The sequence below is a fragment of the Vigna unguiculata genome, chromosome 3 (genome assembly GCF_004118075.2).
Source record: "Vigna unguiculata cultivar IT97K-499-35 chromosome 3, ASM411807v1, whole genome shotgun sequence".
NCBI lineage: Eukaryota > Viridiplantae > Streptophyta > Magnoliopsida > Fabales > Fabaceae > Vigna > Vigna unguiculata.
Genome location: NC_040281.1, coordinates 41,393,990 through 41,414,492, shown reverse-complemented (window position 1 = coordinate 41,414,492; position 20,503 = coordinate 41,393,990). Strand labels below are relative to the sequence as shown.

The window sequence follows — 20,503 nt, the reverse complement described above, 5'->3', positions numbered from 1 at the left end:
CAAATGATAGTACAATAGTAGGACAAATTGATTTACTTGAAAAGTCCACCATTGTGAATCATATAATTTCTGGGACCATTGTTTATAAGTCACAAACAACAAGTTGTAGTAAGTAAAAGTTTCTCAAATTGTTCCCCATGCTTAACAACTTGGACTTATTGTACTGTTAGTTATTTTATCTTACAAACGTTTTAAGTGACCAAACCTTATTTTCTTCTCATCTTTATTTAATGTAAGATCTTAATTTTATACTTGAATTCCAACATGTCTAAGAGCTCTACAATTAATATTTAAAACAAACCTTATTCTCTTCTTCTAAAGAGAATAATTTTTATTCAAACTTCTCCACAGATTTTCCAAAAAATTTTCCACACCCAGTTTGTAAAAAGTTGTTTACCAAACAATTTGATTTGTCTAACCACCTAAGAAAATTAAGTTCAAGATTTACATTATTTCAGTTCCTTGCAACGTATCCCATGCATCTTTATATAGTTTCAAGATTAAAAATCTTTATGCATACATCCTCATGCAGCATTCCGAGTATACTGACAAATATTTTCCCATCCTTTACCGATTCATCGTTATGACTCCTAATTTGGGTACAATTGAGCCCAATTGTTTGTTGAAAGGGATATTTTTGTTTTTTTGATGGTTTTTTCTCTCAAAATCTGTTACCTTTTTCTCTAGGGAGTTTTTCCCTACACCTCCAAAGAGTTCTATTACACTTCCAAAAGAATTTAAATTTCCTATAATACCTTTCTGAATCCTTTGACTATTAAGCAGTAAAAAGTTAAAAAAAATTCTTAACCGGCTTTCGAAACCCGGTAAAATTCTTAACCGACTTTCGAAATCCGATAAAATCCTTAACTGGCTTTCGAAATCCGGTAAAATCTTTAACCAACTTTCGAAATTCGGTGAATAGTGTCAAACGGATTTGAAATTGTGAACCGGTATTTAAAGTTCGGTTAAGTGATTTAACGAAATTCGAAATCTATTTTCTTTGTATACCGACATTCGAAATCCGGTTATGAAATTGTTTAAATCAATTTTTTTTTAAAAGCGACATTCGTAGTAATGTTGGTGATTTTAATTTTCTTATTTTTTTATTTGATTTGTTTATAAAATTTAACTTCAATTGTTTTATAATTTATGTATTAATTATTTAATTTTAGATTATTTATATTTTATATAACTACATTAAATAAAATTTTATTAATTTAATTTTTGTAGGTATTTGCCTTTATAATATCTAGATTAATTTTATTTAATTATTTTCAAATTATTTTTACTTATTTATTATTTGTTAGTGTTTTTATTTATTTATTTAATTTATTTATAAGATTTAATTTCAATTTGTTTATATTCATATATTAATTATTTAATTTTAGATTTTTATATTATATATAACTACATTAAATAAAATTATATACCGATAATGGAAGTCCAGTTCAATAAACTGATTTTTTATTTAAAATTTATATTTATATACTGACATTTGAATTTCGATAGTCGTAATGATAATCACAAATTTTATTTTATACAAATCGAAAATGGAAATCTGGTTTTTATTTTAATTTACTTATTTTTTTGATTTTGATTTTTAATTTTGAAATGCTTTGTATTTATTTTCAGAAAATGGATTTGGATTTCCATTTTATCTTGTTACTGGTTTCGATATTCGTAATGTTATAATAAATCTTTTCAATTTTTAAATTTTTAACTTTTTTATATTTTTTGTGATTCATTTTATATTTATTTAATTTATATATTTGTTTTACAAACTTTTAAAAATTAAGAATTTCGTGAAGTCTTTAATTTTTATTTTGAAATTGTTTTTAATACAAACCGACTTCTAGTCGTAATGATAATCAGTGATTTTATTTTATACAAACCGAAAATGGAAATCCGATTTTTATTTTGCTTTACTTATTATTTTTGATTTTGAAATTTTTTGTATTTATTTCAAATATATAAAACTTACAAATAAACAAATAAAAAACTCATTCATCAAATAAATAAAACTTTAAAAAAGTGTAGAAAATGATGAATAAAAAAAATTACAAATAACAAAATTTATAAAACAATAAAGTAATAAAATGAATAAAAAATTAAAACAAAAAATAATAAAAATAAATAAATAAAAAACTCAAGTTCATAACTAAAAAAATATTAAATATTAATAAAATATATTACAACAAAACAACAATTTAGTAATATTAATCTAATTGAAAACAAATTTTTTATCGGATTTCGAAAGTCGGTTAAGGATTTTACCGGATTTCGAAAGCCGGTTAAGGATTTTACTGGGTTTTGAAAGCCGGTTAAGGATTTAACCGGATTTCGAAAGCCGGTTAAGGATTTTACCGAAAATTTTTTTTAATTTTTATCGCTTAATAGTCAAAGGGTTCAAAGGGATATTATAAGAAATTTAAATTGTTTTGGAAGTACAGTAGAACTCTTTGGAGGTACAGGAAGAAACCCCTTTTCTCTACCTCAGACCCTTTCAGGTCAATGGAACTCTCCGTATCATGTTAATAACTTCACTAAGCATGAAAGATGTAAAAGAGAGGAGCAAGTTTTTGATATTGTATTTTTTCAAACAAATTTTTCACGCTTTTGTAATTTTACAGGAGTGTATATATGAAATTTCTATTTGCCACACCAAACGGGTAAATTGTGGCTAAAAAGTATACATCATATTTATAGATTTTAAAAAGCAACTAAATAATAATATAATATCTTTATTTTATATTATATTATATTATTTATTTTTTCATACGTGGAACTTTACTCTATTCCACCTTAATATATCAGAAAAATATTTTTTCCCCATTTTATTTCTTTTCCATTATATTTCAGTCCAGCCTATCAGATTTTAATTCTCTTCCTACCAATCCAAAATAGGAAACACTATAAACATGATCATTGTCACCTTTTGGGAATAAACAACCAACCTCCTTCAACTCCTTCACTGACTAATGTTCCTTCAAATTTAATTTTTGTTCGTATGCTTTCAATTAATGAATTAGTCCTCAAGAAACATTTGAAAGTTGTTTCAAAAAACATATTTTTCATTTTTTATTTTTAAAATAATCCATCATAATACCTATTTTTACCATTTTAATTTTTTAATTTTTTTATCAGTAATAAAAAATATTAATTGGAACACACGACAACAATAAAGAATTACCCTGTCCTGTTGCTTAACTCCAGCTTCTTTTTATATAATTCAGTACGATAAAAACCTTAAATAATTACCAAATTTAATAATAAAAAATAATTAATGACTATAATAACTAATTTAGATATTAATTTATAAATTAAAAATTATTAATAGTTAAACTAGTTTCAAAAAATTATAATTAATTTCTAAAATGATAACTAAAATATTTTTTATTATGAAATGGTCTCTAAATTGATCACTAACATTAACTACTTAGGTTTTGGCTACCAAATCAATGGTCATCAAATTAGTTTCTAATTAGTTATTTAGAGATCAATTCATAATAAAAATTAATTTAGTTACCAATTTAGAGATCAATTATAATCTTTTGAAACTAGTTTAGTTATCTATAATTTTTAATGAATAAATTAATATTTAAATTGATCACTTTAGTGACTAATTATTTGTTATCAATAAATTTGGTTGTTTTTTTAGTGTTGGTAACTCTCATTTCATTTCTTAATTCTATAATTTATCTTTTAGTATAGATAAAGATATACATATCCTATAAAAATGGATTAATTATAAATCTATTTTTAGATTCAATAGAAGGTGTTCTGGTGTTGTTGTACTTAGGGATGGCAATGGGACCGGGCGGGACGGGGACGGGTTTCACTATCTCATACCCATCTCCGCAAAAGAAATTCATCCCCATTCTCATACTCAAACCCAACGGGTATCAAAGTTTTATCTCATCCCCATCCCCACCGGGTAACGAGTATAATCTCGTACCCATACCCATACTCATTTCCTTACTACATCAATATAAATTTTAATTAATTTTTATAAAATAATAAAAATTACAATAAAGGAAACATAATATTATCAACTCTTTAATATTAGGAGGATGGTTGTTTCTTCGATATCAAATACTTTGAAATAAATTATAATTGTTTACATTCTAGATTGGAATACCAAATAAAATTTCATGACAACTAAAACATTTATTAAATTTGCAAACTGCAAACATTAATGAAACCTAGTTGATAACATTTAAAAATATTTTTTTTAAAATTTAAAGGAAAACAAATATTCAAATTAAAATATATTTTAAATGTTTGTTTACTTCAATTTTTTAAATTCTAGTTAATCTCTTTTTTTATACATTAATTAAAATGATAATACATCATTTAATCAAAATGACGCAAATAACAAATAATAAACATAATAAAAAAATTAACATGGATATTGTATCTTTTGAACTCCAAAATATATTGGATGATGATAAAAAATATTCATGACAATTACATTAAATTTTGATATTGTAGCAAATAAAAGTTATTTATACAATTATAGTGAAAAATTACAGTATGACTGATATAATGAGTTAGAAAACAAAAAATAATTAGATAAAATATTGAAATAGTATTCTACATGACGAAAATAAACAAGAAATAAAAATATTAAAAAATTAAAAAATGTATGTCTTAGAAATAATTTGAGAAACTATTGAAAGAAATCGCACAAAGGAAAATAAATGTATAATTAAAAGTATGATAAGATGAAAAATACCTTAGATATCTAAGAACATTTTTCAAATATCAACATATATATATACTCAATGGTTGAGAAATAATTGTTTTAGCGAAGCAAAAGAGTTCTTCAAATGAAACAACAATTAATAAAAATAAGTAAAGAATTTTTTTTATATTACCTAGTAAATGAAAGGTTTATGCTATTAAACACTTAAATTGAGAGTATTAAACATACTCATGTGAAAGGAAAATATACAATAAATAAAAATATTAAAAAATAATAGAAATATTCAAATATGAGACATAAAATTTTTTTAATTGACATATATCATTTTAACATAATTACATAAATGTTATGATAAGATGAAAAATATATTGGAGATGAGAATGAGTTTCATGATAAACCAAATAATTAGAATAAATAAAAAATTGAATATATATATATATATATAGGGTTACTTAATTAATTGTGAATATTTTAATAATTTAAATGATGACGGAGATATGACGGGGACGGGTATTATAGCGGGGATATGTACATCCCATAACCATCCACATACCCAATTGAAAAAGTCGGAGATTCCCCATACCTATACTCATACCCAGTCAATGCGGGAATTTCCCGTCAAAATAGGAACGAGTTCGGACAATATCTACGGAGACGAGTTTATTTATCATCTCTAGTTGTAATTCAATGTTGTCCATCATATTTAGATTAAGTATGGTTAATTATTTAATTAAGAGCGATTATAATATATACAACGGATAGAATCCAATACTTGAATATATTAATCGATTGGTGGCTCTCTCATGAACCATATTCTCCATATCGTAGAAAGTGCCTACTGTGTGTCCATCTACCTAATAATTATTGCTAAAAGGAATAAAATATCATAAAAGTATTTTTTTTTTATTTCGTCGATTACACTAAAATATCTAATGAGACTTCTTTGCACATTCTTCAGCGTACTTTTCTATGTTGCAAGTTGCAGGATTCGATGCCATTGTGATGAGCACAAAAGAAAGCCACCCAAAATGGACACTGTGCCCCAACAATTGTCTTCAGAAAGGGGTGAGTTTTCAAACTACAACAAAATAAAGTACCAAATTTTGGATAAACATAAACAAACAATTGGTTGGTACGGTAACTAGTTTGTTCAAACGTGAAGACATCAGCTTAGATATTTGTTTTAGTATTAATTGAGTGTCACAAAATTCTACAAAAACCAATTTTTAATATTGGTAGTTTTCTTGTATTTCATGATTGAGTAGATAAAGAATGTGGAATAAAAAGAAAAGTGAAAAGTTAACATTTTTTTTTTTAAGGGAAGAAATTTCCGAGTTGAGATCACAGCTACTTTAATATTTAGGAGAGTAAAATAAATAAATATTTAATATAATATTTTTGTATATCAGAATTATTTAATATAATTTTTTAATTTTTGTTAATATAATTTTTATCTATAACTATGTATAAAGGGGATTCCCTCTTTTGTGTCCATATTTCATAATTCCAACTTTACCCTTTATAATTTAATTATTTATTAAATTTTTAAAAGTTAACGGTTACTTTTACAAGTTTTTATAAAATTATTTACTTATCTCCTTTTTCTTTTTTCTCTTATTATTCATCAACAGTTATTTTTCTCTTATTTTCTCCGTACATTTTATTTTATTTTTATAAATATACTTTTATTTTGTTTATTAAATTAATAACATTACAATATCATCAATTATTAATATAATTCAAAAAATGCGTACACACAGGCGCGATAGCGCCTATGTTTACACTAGTATTTGTTAAAAAGGATAAATGTAATGTCTTTTTGTCAGGTGTCATTTGCATTATCACATTGTATACAAATAATAACGTAATAATATAAATAAATGTGTATTAAAAGTAATTTAAGTGTGAATCAAAAGTCTTACATTTAATATAATAACCAAAATTAAACACTAATATCATATATATATATATATATATATATATATATATATATTTATATATATATAAAACCACAAATGTGTTATTGTCTAACATAATTAGATAATCCAATATGGATAAATTATTCAACATGACATCAACTCTTCATTCACATGTGTCTGTGAGTACGAACTTAAATAAAGAGATTATATTAATATATTTTAGCCAATATTGACATATTAGATAATTTTAACAAATATTAAGATTGTACTAAATTAATAAATAAACACATAATGTTTGAGACGGTGTTTGGTATTTTCAATAAGCTGTGTGTATGAAACATCACTTTCTTTCTTTTTATTGTTTTAATAGCACACTCGTCCTATTATCAATATGGTGTCACGTGGATTGAGGCGCACTGGTTTTTCAAAAATAATTTATTTATCAAATAAAGAACTGCAAGTTGGTATTAATATATTCGTCTTCTAACTTTATCGTTTCCTCCTCACTTTTACGTTCAGACTTGAAGATGAGGCGATTATTAATGAGTTTTATCTGTGTGAATTCTTCTTCTTACATCATTTCACATCTTCATATTATTAAATCTTAGCATATTTTGTAATACGGAAGAAATAATAAGGACTAATCTTCCGTTATTTTCAGTGTCATATGAGAGCTTTTTATGTGATTTTTAGTTTCAAATTTCTATTCTTTAAACTTTGATAATATAGGATAGGTATAAAAGAACAAATTTGATTACTCAATACAAAGTATAAAATATATGTGAAATTTATAGAGTTTTTTTTCCATCACAAAGTAATTCTCATAATAAATGTTTTACATATATGAGATTATGGTATCAAAATTTATGCAACAATTATAAAATTGATTAACAAATGAATCACATCTATTGAATTAATTGACGATGTGAATATCTCATATTATTCCACATATAACATTTTTGAGAAATTTTCAACATTCTCTCACTTTGTCCATTTATTACACTAGTGTAGTTTTTATTTTTTAACTCGCGTGATATGTTTCGGTTTTAAAGAAACCAAGACCTATAAAATTGTGGTGGGAATTTTGAAATTTTTGCGAACTTATATGTCTCGGTTGCTGGAGAACCGAGGCCTATACATGGTATATGCCTCGGTTGTTTTAGAACCGAGACATATAAGTTTGCTAAAATTTCAAAATTTTTATTTTTTTTATTATTTTATTTTACGCAGAGGTTTATGTCTCGGTTGCTAGAGAATTGGAACCTATACATGCTATATGCCTCCGTTATTTTAGAACCGATGCATATAAGTTTGTTAAAATTTCAAAATTGCCATTTTTATTATTTTATTTTGCGCAAAGGTTTATGTCTCGGTTGTTTAAATAATCGAGGCCTAAAACTCTGTCTAGGGTTAAATTTCGAAGAGTTGCAGAGGCTTCATTTCTTCATTGCGCCGCTTTTTTTTCTTCTTCTTCTTCTTCTTCTTCTTCGCATATAAGTTTGTTAAAATTTCAAAATTGCCATTTTTATTATTTTTTTTTGCGCAAAGGTTTATGTCTCGGTTGTTTAAATAATCGAGGCCTAAAACTCTGTCTAGGGTTAAATTTCGAAGAGTTGCAGAGGCTTCATTTCTTCATTGCGCCGCTTTTTCTTCTTCTTCTTCTTCTTCTTCTTCTTCTTCTTGCATTTTTGGTGAAGTTCATGTCGTCCTTGGGTTCTTTATTTGTAAAGTTTGAGTTTTTTTTTTTGCAGTCATTTGTGTTTAGGTACCCTTTGTGGGATTGATTAGCTCTCCAAAACGAGTCCAATATTGCATCCTCCTTCATCATCATTGTTGTTCAACTTTTCTGGGTTCTTTTTTTTTATTATTATTGGTTTTATGCCTCGATTTTCTAGAACCGAGGCCTAAGATTGAAGTTTATGCCTCGGTTGATAGCCGAGGCCAAAAACCAAACCCTTTCTACCTCGTGCAAATATGTCTCAGTTATTATCTATATTTTTCTTTCCCTATTGTTGTTTTCACCTATATCTATATTATTATTATTATCTTGTTCATTCAAAGAGTACTCACTTCTATTTTTAAATTCATTTTTCTTATCTATTTTTACAAATTTATCCATAGCTCCTTTTTGTGATACAATTAAAGCATGTGTTCTCATCTTCTTCTGGATTTTTGAATAGTCTGATTCAAATTTTCTAGTTGACATATTTATATATTTTTATTTAAAATAAAAAGTTATAATATATAAAACACTACTAAAGATAGGTATATAAAATGAATGAGTTAAAACAATAAAACTTGGTTCTGATTATCAGGAAAGTAAACTTGATGGTAGACTTGTAATGTCTTAAGTCTCAAGTCTCTTTCTCATCCACAAGTCTTAACTTTTTGAAAAACCAACAGAGTTTATTTTAAGATTAATTATTAATAAAAATAATCTAAAAATTTATTATTCTTTTCAACTCGATAGTAAGTTTTTTTTTTCCTAAATTTGAATTATCCTCTTGTCAACTCGATGGTAAGTCTTTTTTTTTTCTTAAACTTAAATTATCTTTTTGCAGCAAACCCAACTTTGAATTATGCTCCAATTTATTTATTATCTACAAAAAAAGGCTAAACCTTAATCTAATTAATAATTTTGTAGAAAAATTTCAATTCCTCGTTAAGATGTATGCAAAAAAGCTCTTGAAACCAATAAATTTAAAAGTACCAAAAAATAAAATTGGGTAAAAGAAACACATTTCTATTTCTAATACAAATTCAACAAATAGAATAAAAACAACAACACAAATATAAAAAAAACACTAACCATAATGGATGAAAAGATTGGTACACAGACAACATAAGATTCAAGGAATGTAAACGGTCAAAAGCCTAAAAAGGACTCTAGAATTGAACAAAAAAAAATAAGGAGAAACAAGAGGAATCACAGAGAGATAAAAGGAAAAAATAGAATCAAGATCAATTATTAGAAAGTAAACTAATCATTCTCGTAAACAAAATTACAATTAATTTAATAAAGCTATATTAGTAATAAAATATTATTTTTGAGACCTTTTTTCTTCTTAAACATATTTCTATAATATTGTAATTAAATAAATTTAAAAATATTAGTGGTAAAAAAATATTGTTGAGGCTTTCTTTCTCTGGAGACCTAAAGCGAGTGTTTTACTTGTTTTACCTTTGAGCCGACCATGGTGTCGATGCTCTAAGACATTTGTACCCATAACAACAACGACCAATAATAGGTTAACACCACCTCGTTAATTGCAATAGATTCAAAACAAGACAAATGTATTTAACCTTGTTTTGATGCCAAATGTAAAACTAATGCGAAAAAATGAATAAAGACTAACATTTAGCCATTGTCAATGTCATAAAAATCTCTTGATGTGTTTTTTAGTTTCAAACTTTCACCCTCTAAACTTTTATGTATATTGTACAAGAGAACATATTTAATAATTAAAAACACAGAGTAGATGTGAAATTTATAAAATTATATGAAGTAATTGTTATAATAAATTTATGCAATAATTATAAAATTGATTAACAAATAGATCACATATATAAAAATAATTGACCATGTGAATATCTCATATTATTTTATATATCACATATTTTGAAAATTTTCCAACATGCCCTTCTTACCAATTTTCCTCTTCAATATCTCCAAACAAAATGAGATATATATATTTAATGTTTGTATACCTAGTAATATCTAACAAAGTTAAGGAATAATAACAATAATTATTGCACACATGAAAAAAAATCAGTTGACGATAATAAAGTATAAAAAAATGTTTAAGTATAGATGTTTTTTTCTTTTCAAAACATCGTTTCTATTATATAATTTCAGTCCATGCATGTTGTTTTACCGCCCTCATTCCAAATAAAAAAATAATTGAGATGTTGGAAAGCTCCTTAGTAGATGTTACCTTAAGTGACAAACTTATTAAGTAAAGATTATTGCTAGATGTGTAAGGTATTATTAATGTTACTCTTTAAGTTTTCAATTTTATTTTTTTTCCAATTTTCAAAAATAAAGTTTTATAGTTTTGTTTATACCATTTTCATTTTAGAACTAAATTGATTTATTTTTTTCAGGGTGCTCATTTTTTTAAATGATTTCTTTTGTTAAATTTTAAATGTGGTGAACTCAAAGTTGTTTCCCATTGATCATCCATTGACTTCACTTTGTTTGATCACGTTGGTTTCCATTTTTGTTGACAAATATCTAAAGATTTGATCACGTGCGTGCCGAATTAAATGATAAAACTATTCATAAGATGTTATCACCAGAAACTATATAGGGAATTTTGAATATTTATTATATTTCTCAAATACCATTTTAATTTATATGAATTCTTTTATCTTTTAATCATATAAATGTGTATATTAATATTCTCTTACATTTACGTTAGGAAATAGATACTCTTAACAAATTAAATTGAAGGTCGTAAATAATGTAAGTTGTGAAATCTGGGTAATTTATAGCAATGCAAAACAATAAAACAGCAATAATCATTGAACACAATTTCGCCTTTAGTCATATCTGACAAAGGTTGTACATACATTGGATTATGGAGATTAGAAATAAGTTCCAAAATTAGAAAAGTGCCCTTAGAATTTATTTATTTTTCTTTCAAGTTCTTCCATGACTTTTGAAATAAAAAAAAAAAATGATTTCAATGTTGTCTAAATGATTCAATGTTAGGCAAAAACAATATACGATGAGATCAAATTATTTGTAGATACAAAAGATTTATGAGATCCTGTTGATCTTAAAGAAGAATTTCAAAGATCAAAGTGAGGATGAAGATGTTTTGATGATACTGAAAATTTGAGTTTTAGTGCTCTCTTTATATTTTATTTGTGGTCTTCATATAGATAAGGAATTTGCTAATTTATTTTGTTTCGACACGTATAACCTATATTAAATAGAGAGAATGTTTTTCCAAAGAAAAATCAAACTTCAAATATTTTTCAGCATTTTTAATTGATTACATTTTTATATAATTGGTTAAACGGTTTTTAAAATGAAATAATCAATTATATAGCTTAAATAATTGATTAAAATAAAGAGATTTATGAGATCTAAATATTTTTAAAGAGATCAACAAAATAATTCATTAAGTGTTTTCATAAATGGTTAAACCAGTTTTAAACATTTGATGAGTGTATTTAATAGATTAAAAAAATTAATAATTTCCTATTTCAGGAAGAGGTTGCAATTTTTTCAAAAAGTTAAGTTAGAATAATCAATTAAGAACTTTATTTAATTAATTAAATGTGTCGGTACTTTTTAGATTCAATGTTTTATCTCGATTTTTAAAATTTTCAGACAAGTTTATATACATTCACAAGTGATTTTAAATTTTTTTTAAAGAATTCAAGAAAAGGTTCTCCTATTTCACGTGATTACTTCTAATGTGGTGATCAATTTCGACAAACTCGTTCATTTTGTATTTGAAATGTGTTTTAGATTTGATACTTATAATGTTGACTTGCTAGAGGGATTAGAAAAAAAAAATGATAAACCAAAACAAGATAGAGATACAGATAAAAAGATATGATCCAATCAAACAATTTTTATAACAAACAATAAGATAAGGTAAATGAGGAAAGAGATTATCCTTGTAAAATCCTCAAAATCTATTCTGTTTTGCTTGTAAAATAGTTATCTTAAACTGTTATGTTCTCTTTTTGATAGGTTACAAGTGTTGCTTTCTCTTTTATTTTCATGCGATTTTGTTCTTTGCTTCTTTTGATGTGTAAAAAGGTTGAAGCACAAGAAAAGAATGAGATAAAATATTGTTGTAAGAACTTTAGTGTTTCTTATTATGTTTTTTCCATACACATATGTGTTATTTATAAATAGAAAAGTGAGACACATGAGTCAATTACCATCAATATGATTTAAACCAGAGTAATTTCTAATCAATGAAATAAATAAAAAAACTATTTATGTTTATACATAAATAGTATTTAACTTTGGAATTAAAACACTATTAACAAGTGATATTTTATTTTAATTATTATTTTTTAAATTATACTAGCATTTCTAACAATCCCCACATAATTAAAAAAAAAACTATATTATCTCTTAAAACAAAATATTATATTTCAGTATAAAGAATCTTCTGAGTTTGAGCTTTACACCTAGTACTTATAAACTTTCACCCAAGAAAATGTAAAGGCTTAATTGTCTTAAGTTACATCGCTCTGATTTAAGTAAATAACACATACAATGTCGATATTCATTATAGGTTCTAATCAGTGGTTGCATGTTACGACCTTGTGCATTAATCTTGTTTCATGAATGTCACTTAGAGACTTTGTCCATATCTCACAATGACAACCCCACCATCACACTCACCAGGTAAACCCAATGGTGGTTTGTGACTCACACCCCTATAAAAATTGTCATCGGGTTTATTACCAGGTATTTTACAAATAAACATAATAATACATATACATCAACCTTATTATTGTCACAATTTATAATACACCTCACCATATTTAGGAATAAGACATAACATTTAATCAAATCAATTGGTTTACTTTAGTCAACAATAACTTCGTTATTATCTATTAAACTTCATACCATGTGATCGTCATTCATGAGGAGATAGTTGTTCCAATAGTATTTTTGGATTGTTGTGTTTTCGATAATTGTCGTGTTCTTACAACAAAAGTTCAAAAGGAATATTTTTTGAATAATTAAAGAGTTGATTGGATAAAACATATATCATCTTTAATATCAAAAATTGATATCTTTTAGTTGAGTGTGTTTAAGAGTTGATATTGTTGTAAATTTGTAAGGTTATTTTTTCATAGGAACTAGTTTTTCAAAGGTGAAAAACTTATACTAAATGTAAGATTAGTGGTAATATGAAAGAGTATAAATTTTTGCGTTTTCCTACTATTGTTCTATTTTCTTTAATTGTATAATTATCGATTTTAATTATAAAATTTAATTGCATTATGTTTTATAAATTAAAAACATTTTAAAAGGAATTTAAAGAAAATCTTTTGTAAACAGAGTTTCAAAACTGATTTACTACTCCTCTTGATATAACAAAACCAAACTTATTTTTCTAACAAATCTTTTACTATTAAGGAGAGGTTTTTCATGACTTCGATAACTACGAAAACTAGGATGAAGAAAGAAGAAAATCGGTGCATATAAAAATGAAAGAAAACTACTAATCATATTTTAAGTGCAGTGCAGGTAACATTATCACATATCATGCAACTAAACTAGTAGTGTATTATTTTTTGTCGATATACATAATTTAATTTGTCACCAAATAATTAATTATATAATAAAAATATATGTATAAATATGAGATTTATTTTTTTAATATTATTTCTTAAAATATAAATATAAATTTTGTGTGACTTAATTAATTGCTAAGTATTCTTAATTAAGTCCATATCAAAATATTTTATTTTATTAAGGCCTCAATTACTTTTGCTATTAAAGAGATAACTTGATTGTTACTTTTATCTTCCAATATTTTTTAACTCATTGCTTCTGTCGTTTCTTTCTCTTCTAATTTTCTTCAATTTATCCGTCAACGCATTCTTAAAGAGAAAAGAACAATAATAAATTAAAAGAAAACAAATAAATTATAATTAGAAAAAACAAAATTAACAACAAAATTATCTTATTAATGATAAAACTTTAATAATAAAATTATTAAATAAAAAAATTAAACACCCGATAAAACAAAAATATTTTAAAATCTTCACAGAAATTTGATTTAAGATTTATAAAAAATAATTAATTAATTTTTACAATATTTATTAAATATAAAATTAAAGAAATAAAATATGTATACAAAATAAATTTTTAAAATAATTGTTAATTGTTAAATACAGAAGAAATTTATAAAATAATAGTTAAAGATGAATTATTTATAAAATAATTAATTTTTAAAATAATAATTGAAAGTAAAATTGGAATAATAAAACGTGTAATTTCTTTATATATATTTATATATTTATATATATAATTTATATATTTATAATAACATATAAATAAAATAATTTAAAAAATTATTAGAAAAAAAGGCCAATAAGAGGTGAGAATTTTATTCTGTTAAAGAAACGTCTTTGTAATAAATCTGTAAAAGTATATGCCTCTAAGAATTTTTTCACACATGATGTTGATTTTGGTTGGAAGAATAGTAGTTGGATTGAAGTGATGTCCTGTCCCGTTTGAAAGTCACTGTCCCGTTTCTGAAAGCAGTGAGAGTCTGTATACAGTACACCCATTAGCGGGCCCCACTAGTCATTACCATTAAATGCCAGAGTGGTACCATTCCATTTCCCTTTCACATTACATATATAGCAACATTAAATTTCATATTCGTAACAATTAGTAAATATTTTTTAACAAATTATTAAGAAATTATAACAATTATTGTACAACTGAACATATCGCATGAAAAACACACACACGTGGATTTAAAAACACATGTAAAATGCGAGATTCGACCATAATTTTTCACTAAAACTGTGTCATTAATTACATGGAGAGTAATTGACGCCAGTCGCAGCAGAAGTCTTACCTTTCTCTCTGTCTTTTCGGTCACTAACTTAATCTGCCTTTCCCGTTTCATAATCATGGTGGTTTTTGGTGGGAGGAGCAGCAAGAACAGGAACAGGAATGGGATGAGGAGGTTGTCCTATGAGAACTTTCCTTAAGATATTTTGTCCTGAGTGTCCTTTTTGGCTTTATGCTAGAAAGTTAAGTAAAGGAAAAAGTAATATCATAGGAATAACATTCTCAGGTGAAATACCGTTTAATCTTATGAACATTATTTTCACTCTCTCCCACACTATAATTTTCTTTCAAGATCTATCATCCATGGTCTCACTTCAAAGTTGATTTCTTTTGTCTTTGGATAAATGTAAAGTTTATATTTTTATTTCCAAATTGAATCAAACGACAGGTTTTCTGGACTCGTTTGCTGCTAAATATAGATACCAGCTATCGTCTTGTGAATCAAACTCAGGTAAATTGTGACCCCTTTGATTAAAGTTCTGTTATTCACATGCTTTTACTTGCCCTTGCAATCAGCTACCTTTTTGCTTTAATGGGTGGAACTTTATTGTTTTATCCTTTCATGGTTGGTTGCTTTTTAGATGTGCTTTGCAACTCTGTGCTTGTGTTTTTGTTTTGGGTTACTTGGCCTGGGACCAACATTGCGTGCCAAATAAGTTCTTGATTGAGAAGTGCAGTTTATTCTTAATGTTTTGAAAGCCACAGTTTTGGGTATGAATGTTTAGCTTTTTACTTTATAAGTATCTCCCCTTTTTAATTCTCTGAAGATGCTGCTTTACTTGTGTGTTGAGCAGTGTGATTGATACTGGCTTCGCAAAAGGCAAGCGCAACCATGATTAGAGTTGAGATTGTGGTGTTGATGGTTCTCTTCGAAGGGTTATTTTCAGCTGGAGCTGTATCAGATAATTCCACAATACCTGCTTTGGTAAACATAGGAGTTCTCTATTCTTTCAATACCAGTGTTGGTAAAATGGTGAAAACTGCTGTAGAGGCGGCGGTTGAAGATGTAAATTCTGATCCATCTATTCTTGCTCAAACTAAGTTGAAGCTCTCAATGCAAGAAGATACCAAATACAGAGGGTTTTTGAGCATTGCAGAGGGTATGTCGGAATATTCCCATTTTTTCTGTGTCAAAACTTCAAAAATCTTTTTCTGTTACACAAGTTAGTTCAAAGTTTGGCAGATTATAATTCTTGTTTGACATAAACTATGTTGGTACAGCCTTGCAGCTGATGGCGACACAAACTGTGGCTATAATTGGCCCCCAAACCTCTACAACAGCTCATGTCATATCTCATATAGCAAATGAGCTTCAAGTTCCTCTGCTATCATTTACAGCCACTGACCCTACCCTTTCTTCTCTTCAATTCCCATTCTTTATTAGAACTGCTTTTAGTGATGTCTATCAAATGACTGCAATAGCAGACCTTGTTAACTACTTTCAATGGAGAGAGGTTATTGCAGTTTATGGTGACGATGACCATGGGAGGAATGGAATGGGTGCATTAGGGGATAAGCTTGCGGAGAGGCGTTGCAAGATTTCATTTAAAGCACCTATGACTCCTGAGGCAACTAGAGAGGAGATTACTGATGTACTTGTTCAGGTGGCCCTGGCAGAATCCCGGGTTATAGTTCTTCACACAAGTACTGCTTGGGGCCCAAAAGTCTTGAGTGTGGCAAAGTCTCTGGGGATGATGGAAAATGGCTATGTCTGGATAACAACTACTTTTCTCTCTACTTGGCTGGATATACGTAGTCCTCTATCTCCAGATACAACCAATGACATGCAAGGGGTCATTGCACTGCGTATGTATGTACCAGATTCAAAGCTCAAAAGATGGTTTATTTCTAGGTGGACAAACGTGACTACTTCTGGAAAGAATGGTAATGGTACCCTTGGTTTGAGTACTTATGGTATCTTTGCATATGATACTGTTTTTGCTCTTGCTCATGCACTTGATGCATTTTTCAAACGAGGGAATCAAATTACATTTTCACATGATCCAAAGTTATCTCAAATACGTGGAGACAACATGCATCTTGATGCTGTGAAGATCTTTAACGAAGGAAATCTGCTGCGTAAACATATTTATGAGGTTAATATGACTGGAGTATCAGGCCTATTCAAGTATGATTCTGATGGAAACCTTGTTAATCCAGCGTATGAAATCATCAATGTGATTGGAACAGGAACACGGAGGATTGGTTATTGGTCTAATTACACTGGATTATCCATTGTTCCTCCAGAAACACTTTATTCAAAGCCACCTAATCGGTCCAGTGCAAGCCAAAAGCTACTCCCTGTGTTTTGGCCAGGGGAAACAACCCAAAAGCCCCGTGGTTGGGTTTTTCCAAACAATGGAAGGATGTTAAAAATTGGAGTGCCAAAAAGGGTTAGTTACCGGGATTTTGTCTCTCAAGTACAAGGCACTGACATGTTCAAGGGATTCTGCATTGATGTATTTCTTTCTGCGGTGAACTTGTTGCCCTATGCTGTCCCCTATAAATTTGTTTCATATGGGGATGGTGACAGCAATCCTAGTAACACTGAACTTGTCCGTCTTATCACAGCGGATGTGAGTATCATTACAATAACTAGTGGAGTTTGGATGTTTTATGGGTACTTCTTAGACCAGTTTTTTCTTTGCATACAGGTTTTTGATGCTGCAGTAGGTGACATTACAATTACAACAGAAAGAACAAAGATGGTGGATTTTACTCAGCCATATATTGAGTCTGGTCTGGTGGTAGTAGCATCAGTTAAGAAGACGGATTCCAATGCTTGGGCATTTTTCAAACCATTTACGCCAATGATGTGGACTGTTACAGCTATATTTTTTCTATTAGTGGGAGCTGTTGTTTGGATTTTAGAGCATAGGCTGAATGATGATTTTAGGGGAACTCCCAAACAACAAATGGTCACAATTTTGTGGTATGGGAATCTGATCCTTCTGTCTCTCCTCCCTTTCTCATGTTCACTATATTGAATCTGCTATTTATGTTGCTGATGAATAACAATCGTATCAATGTTACATTTTCACTCTGGATCAACTTTGGATATGTTTGTAACTTCTACTAATGTGTTTATTTGGCAGGTTTAGTTTTTCGACCATGTTCTTTGCTCACAGTAAGTGCCAATTTTTTGTCTTCTGTGATATATATGGTCCCAATCCCAAGTATAAGTGGTGACTACATTGGGTTTATGAAATACTCTTTTCTGTACTATGTAGGGGAAAATACAGTGAGCACTCTTGGTCGCTTTGTGCTGCTTATATGGTTATTTGTAGTTCTAATAATTAACTCAAGTTACACAGCTAGCCTGACATCAATCCTCACAGTGCAACAACTTTCTTCACCTGTTAAAGGCATTGACAGTTTAATAAATAGCAAAGAGCCTATTGGCTACTTGCAGGGTTCATTTACTCGAACTTATTTGATTGAGGAAATTGGTATTGATGAATCCAGACTGGTTCCTCTGAAAACACCGGAAGAAACTGCAACAGCACTCAAAAATGGTCCCCAGAAGGGTGGTGTTGCTGCATATGTTGATGAGCGTGCTTACATAGAACTTTTCCTTTCAAGCCGGTGCGACTTTAGCATTGTAGGTCAAGAGTTCACCCGCAATGGTTGGGGATTTGTAAGTTATCTCCTTACCAATAGTCCTAATTTTCTTTATTTCTTTGCCTTCACAGTGAACTTTGGAATGTGCTATTTATTTTCTGTTCATCTCTTCCTAAAGGAAGCGTAAATGCATATTTCTCTTGACTATTCTGGTTGAAACTTTGTTCCGCTTTAAACATTGTTCATTAACTCATTCAACCATGAAGCACTGGGATAAAACTTTACTGCCAAATCATTATGTACAAGCTTGTTCCTGACTCCTCATTTTTGTGGTCTAACAGAAATGCTGCACTGTCAGAGTCTAAAATAAATGTCCTACATTGTAATATATGCATATCTCACTTTAGATATATCCTAATAAATGTAGCTACTTTTCAATGTTTTCACCTGAAATTTCCTTCCATATTTGTTGTTATCCAGCCCCTTTCCTAACTCAACTCAAGAATATAACTATCCATGTTTTAGTCCTTGTTATTTGAAACCTGTAACCTTGCAACAAAGAAGTGTAACCATTAAGGGGGGGTCATGGAACCTTTACTTCACTAGCTGGAGCATAATCCCTTACCTATGAACTCCTTAAATTAGCTAAATTGTAGGAAGTAACCTATTCTAATTTCATGTTTTGTTAGCACTGTAATCTACACCATGATTAATTGTTTGTTGGCCTTCATTTTTCTTAGGCCTTTCCACGGGACTCACCATTAGCGGTTGATCTTTCAACTGCCATATTGGAGTTGGCAGAGAACGGAGACTTACAAAGGATCCATGACAAATGGCTTTTGAGCAGTGCTTGTTTATCACAAGGTGCAAAGCTTGAAGTGGATAGACTCAAGCTGAGAAGTTTCTGGGGCCTGTATCTGGTGTGTGGGTTGGCATGTGTGCTTGCTCTTCTCATATATCTTGTTCAGACCATGAGACAGTACTCCAAGCATGGGCCAGAGGAACTTGAGTCTCCTGGCCATGGCTCAGGATCTTCACGTCTGCGCACATTCCTTTCCTTTGTAGATGAAAAGGAAGAGATTGTTAAGAGCCGTGTGAAGAGAAAGAAGATAGAGGGCATGTCCTACAGGAGCACAAGAGAAGTAGGATCATCCATCACCTCCAACAAAGGATATTCTCAGGCATCATCAAACAGAATTGATTCAGCTACTGAAATCTAACTGTTGCATACTTGTTTGCTCATCATAATTTTGTAGCTTCTTGTACTAATCATTCCCCCGTTGCAACTGCTGGGTTCCTCCTACATTTTTGTGGTTTTCCTTTTTAGTACATATAATTAATTGTAAGATATATCAATTTGTGTGGGACTGTAATATAAGCGTGGGGACAAGTTGACTTTACAATTATTGATGGTACTTATAGTTGTGTAGGATACATAATCATTAATGAAATCATTTCATTTTTATTTATAGTGCAATACACCAATTGTTGGCTTTCATTTATTAGCATAGTAGCTGGTCTTAGACAATCTTTGTTACAAGAATGTTCTACGTGATAAATGAAGAGTACAAAACCCTTGGTTATGTGGGTAATTTCTTCCGGCACCCCATGTTTTCTTCCTGCACTCCCATACTTTGTAAAACTTCAATTATTATGTCTGTTCAAATTATAGTTTTGAATTGTATAATAGGTAGATATTTTAGATTACACAATACGTGATATAAATTTTAAAAAAATTAGGATATA

General features: G+C 28.4%; 1 protein-coding gene across 5 annotated transcripts; it reads left to right on the top strand.

Annotated features, from left to right (window-relative positions):
* The first annotated feature begins 15,143 nt into the window (after window positions 1-15,143).
* On the top strand, window positions 15,144-20,231 carry LOC114177784 (glutamate receptor 3.6-like). Of its 5 annotated transcripts, none has more exons than XM_028063307.1 (9): window positions 15,144-15,422; window positions 15,585-15,647; window positions 15,778-15,907; window positions 15,991-16,296; window positions 16,418-17,772; window positions 17,851-18,128; window positions 18,292-18,323; window positions 18,427-18,833; window positions 19,498-20,231. In XM_028063307.1, exons 4-9 carry the CDS (start codon window positions 16,029-16,031, stop codon window positions 19,975-19,977), a joined length of 2,820 nt encoding a protein of 939 aa, XP_027919108.1. In that variant the 5' UTR covers window positions 15,144-15,422; window positions 15,585-15,647; window positions 15,778-15,907; window positions 15,991-16,028; the 3' UTR covers window positions 19,978-20,231. The 5 variants fall into 5 exon arrangements, with proteins under 5 accessions (XP_027919108.1, XP_027919107.1, XP_027919111.1 ...); XM_028063309.1 differs by having other exon boundaries at window positions 15,161-15,311; XM_028063306.1 differs by lacking the exon at window positions 15,778-15,907.
* The last annotated feature ends 272 nt before the right edge of the window (window positions 20,232-20,503 follow it).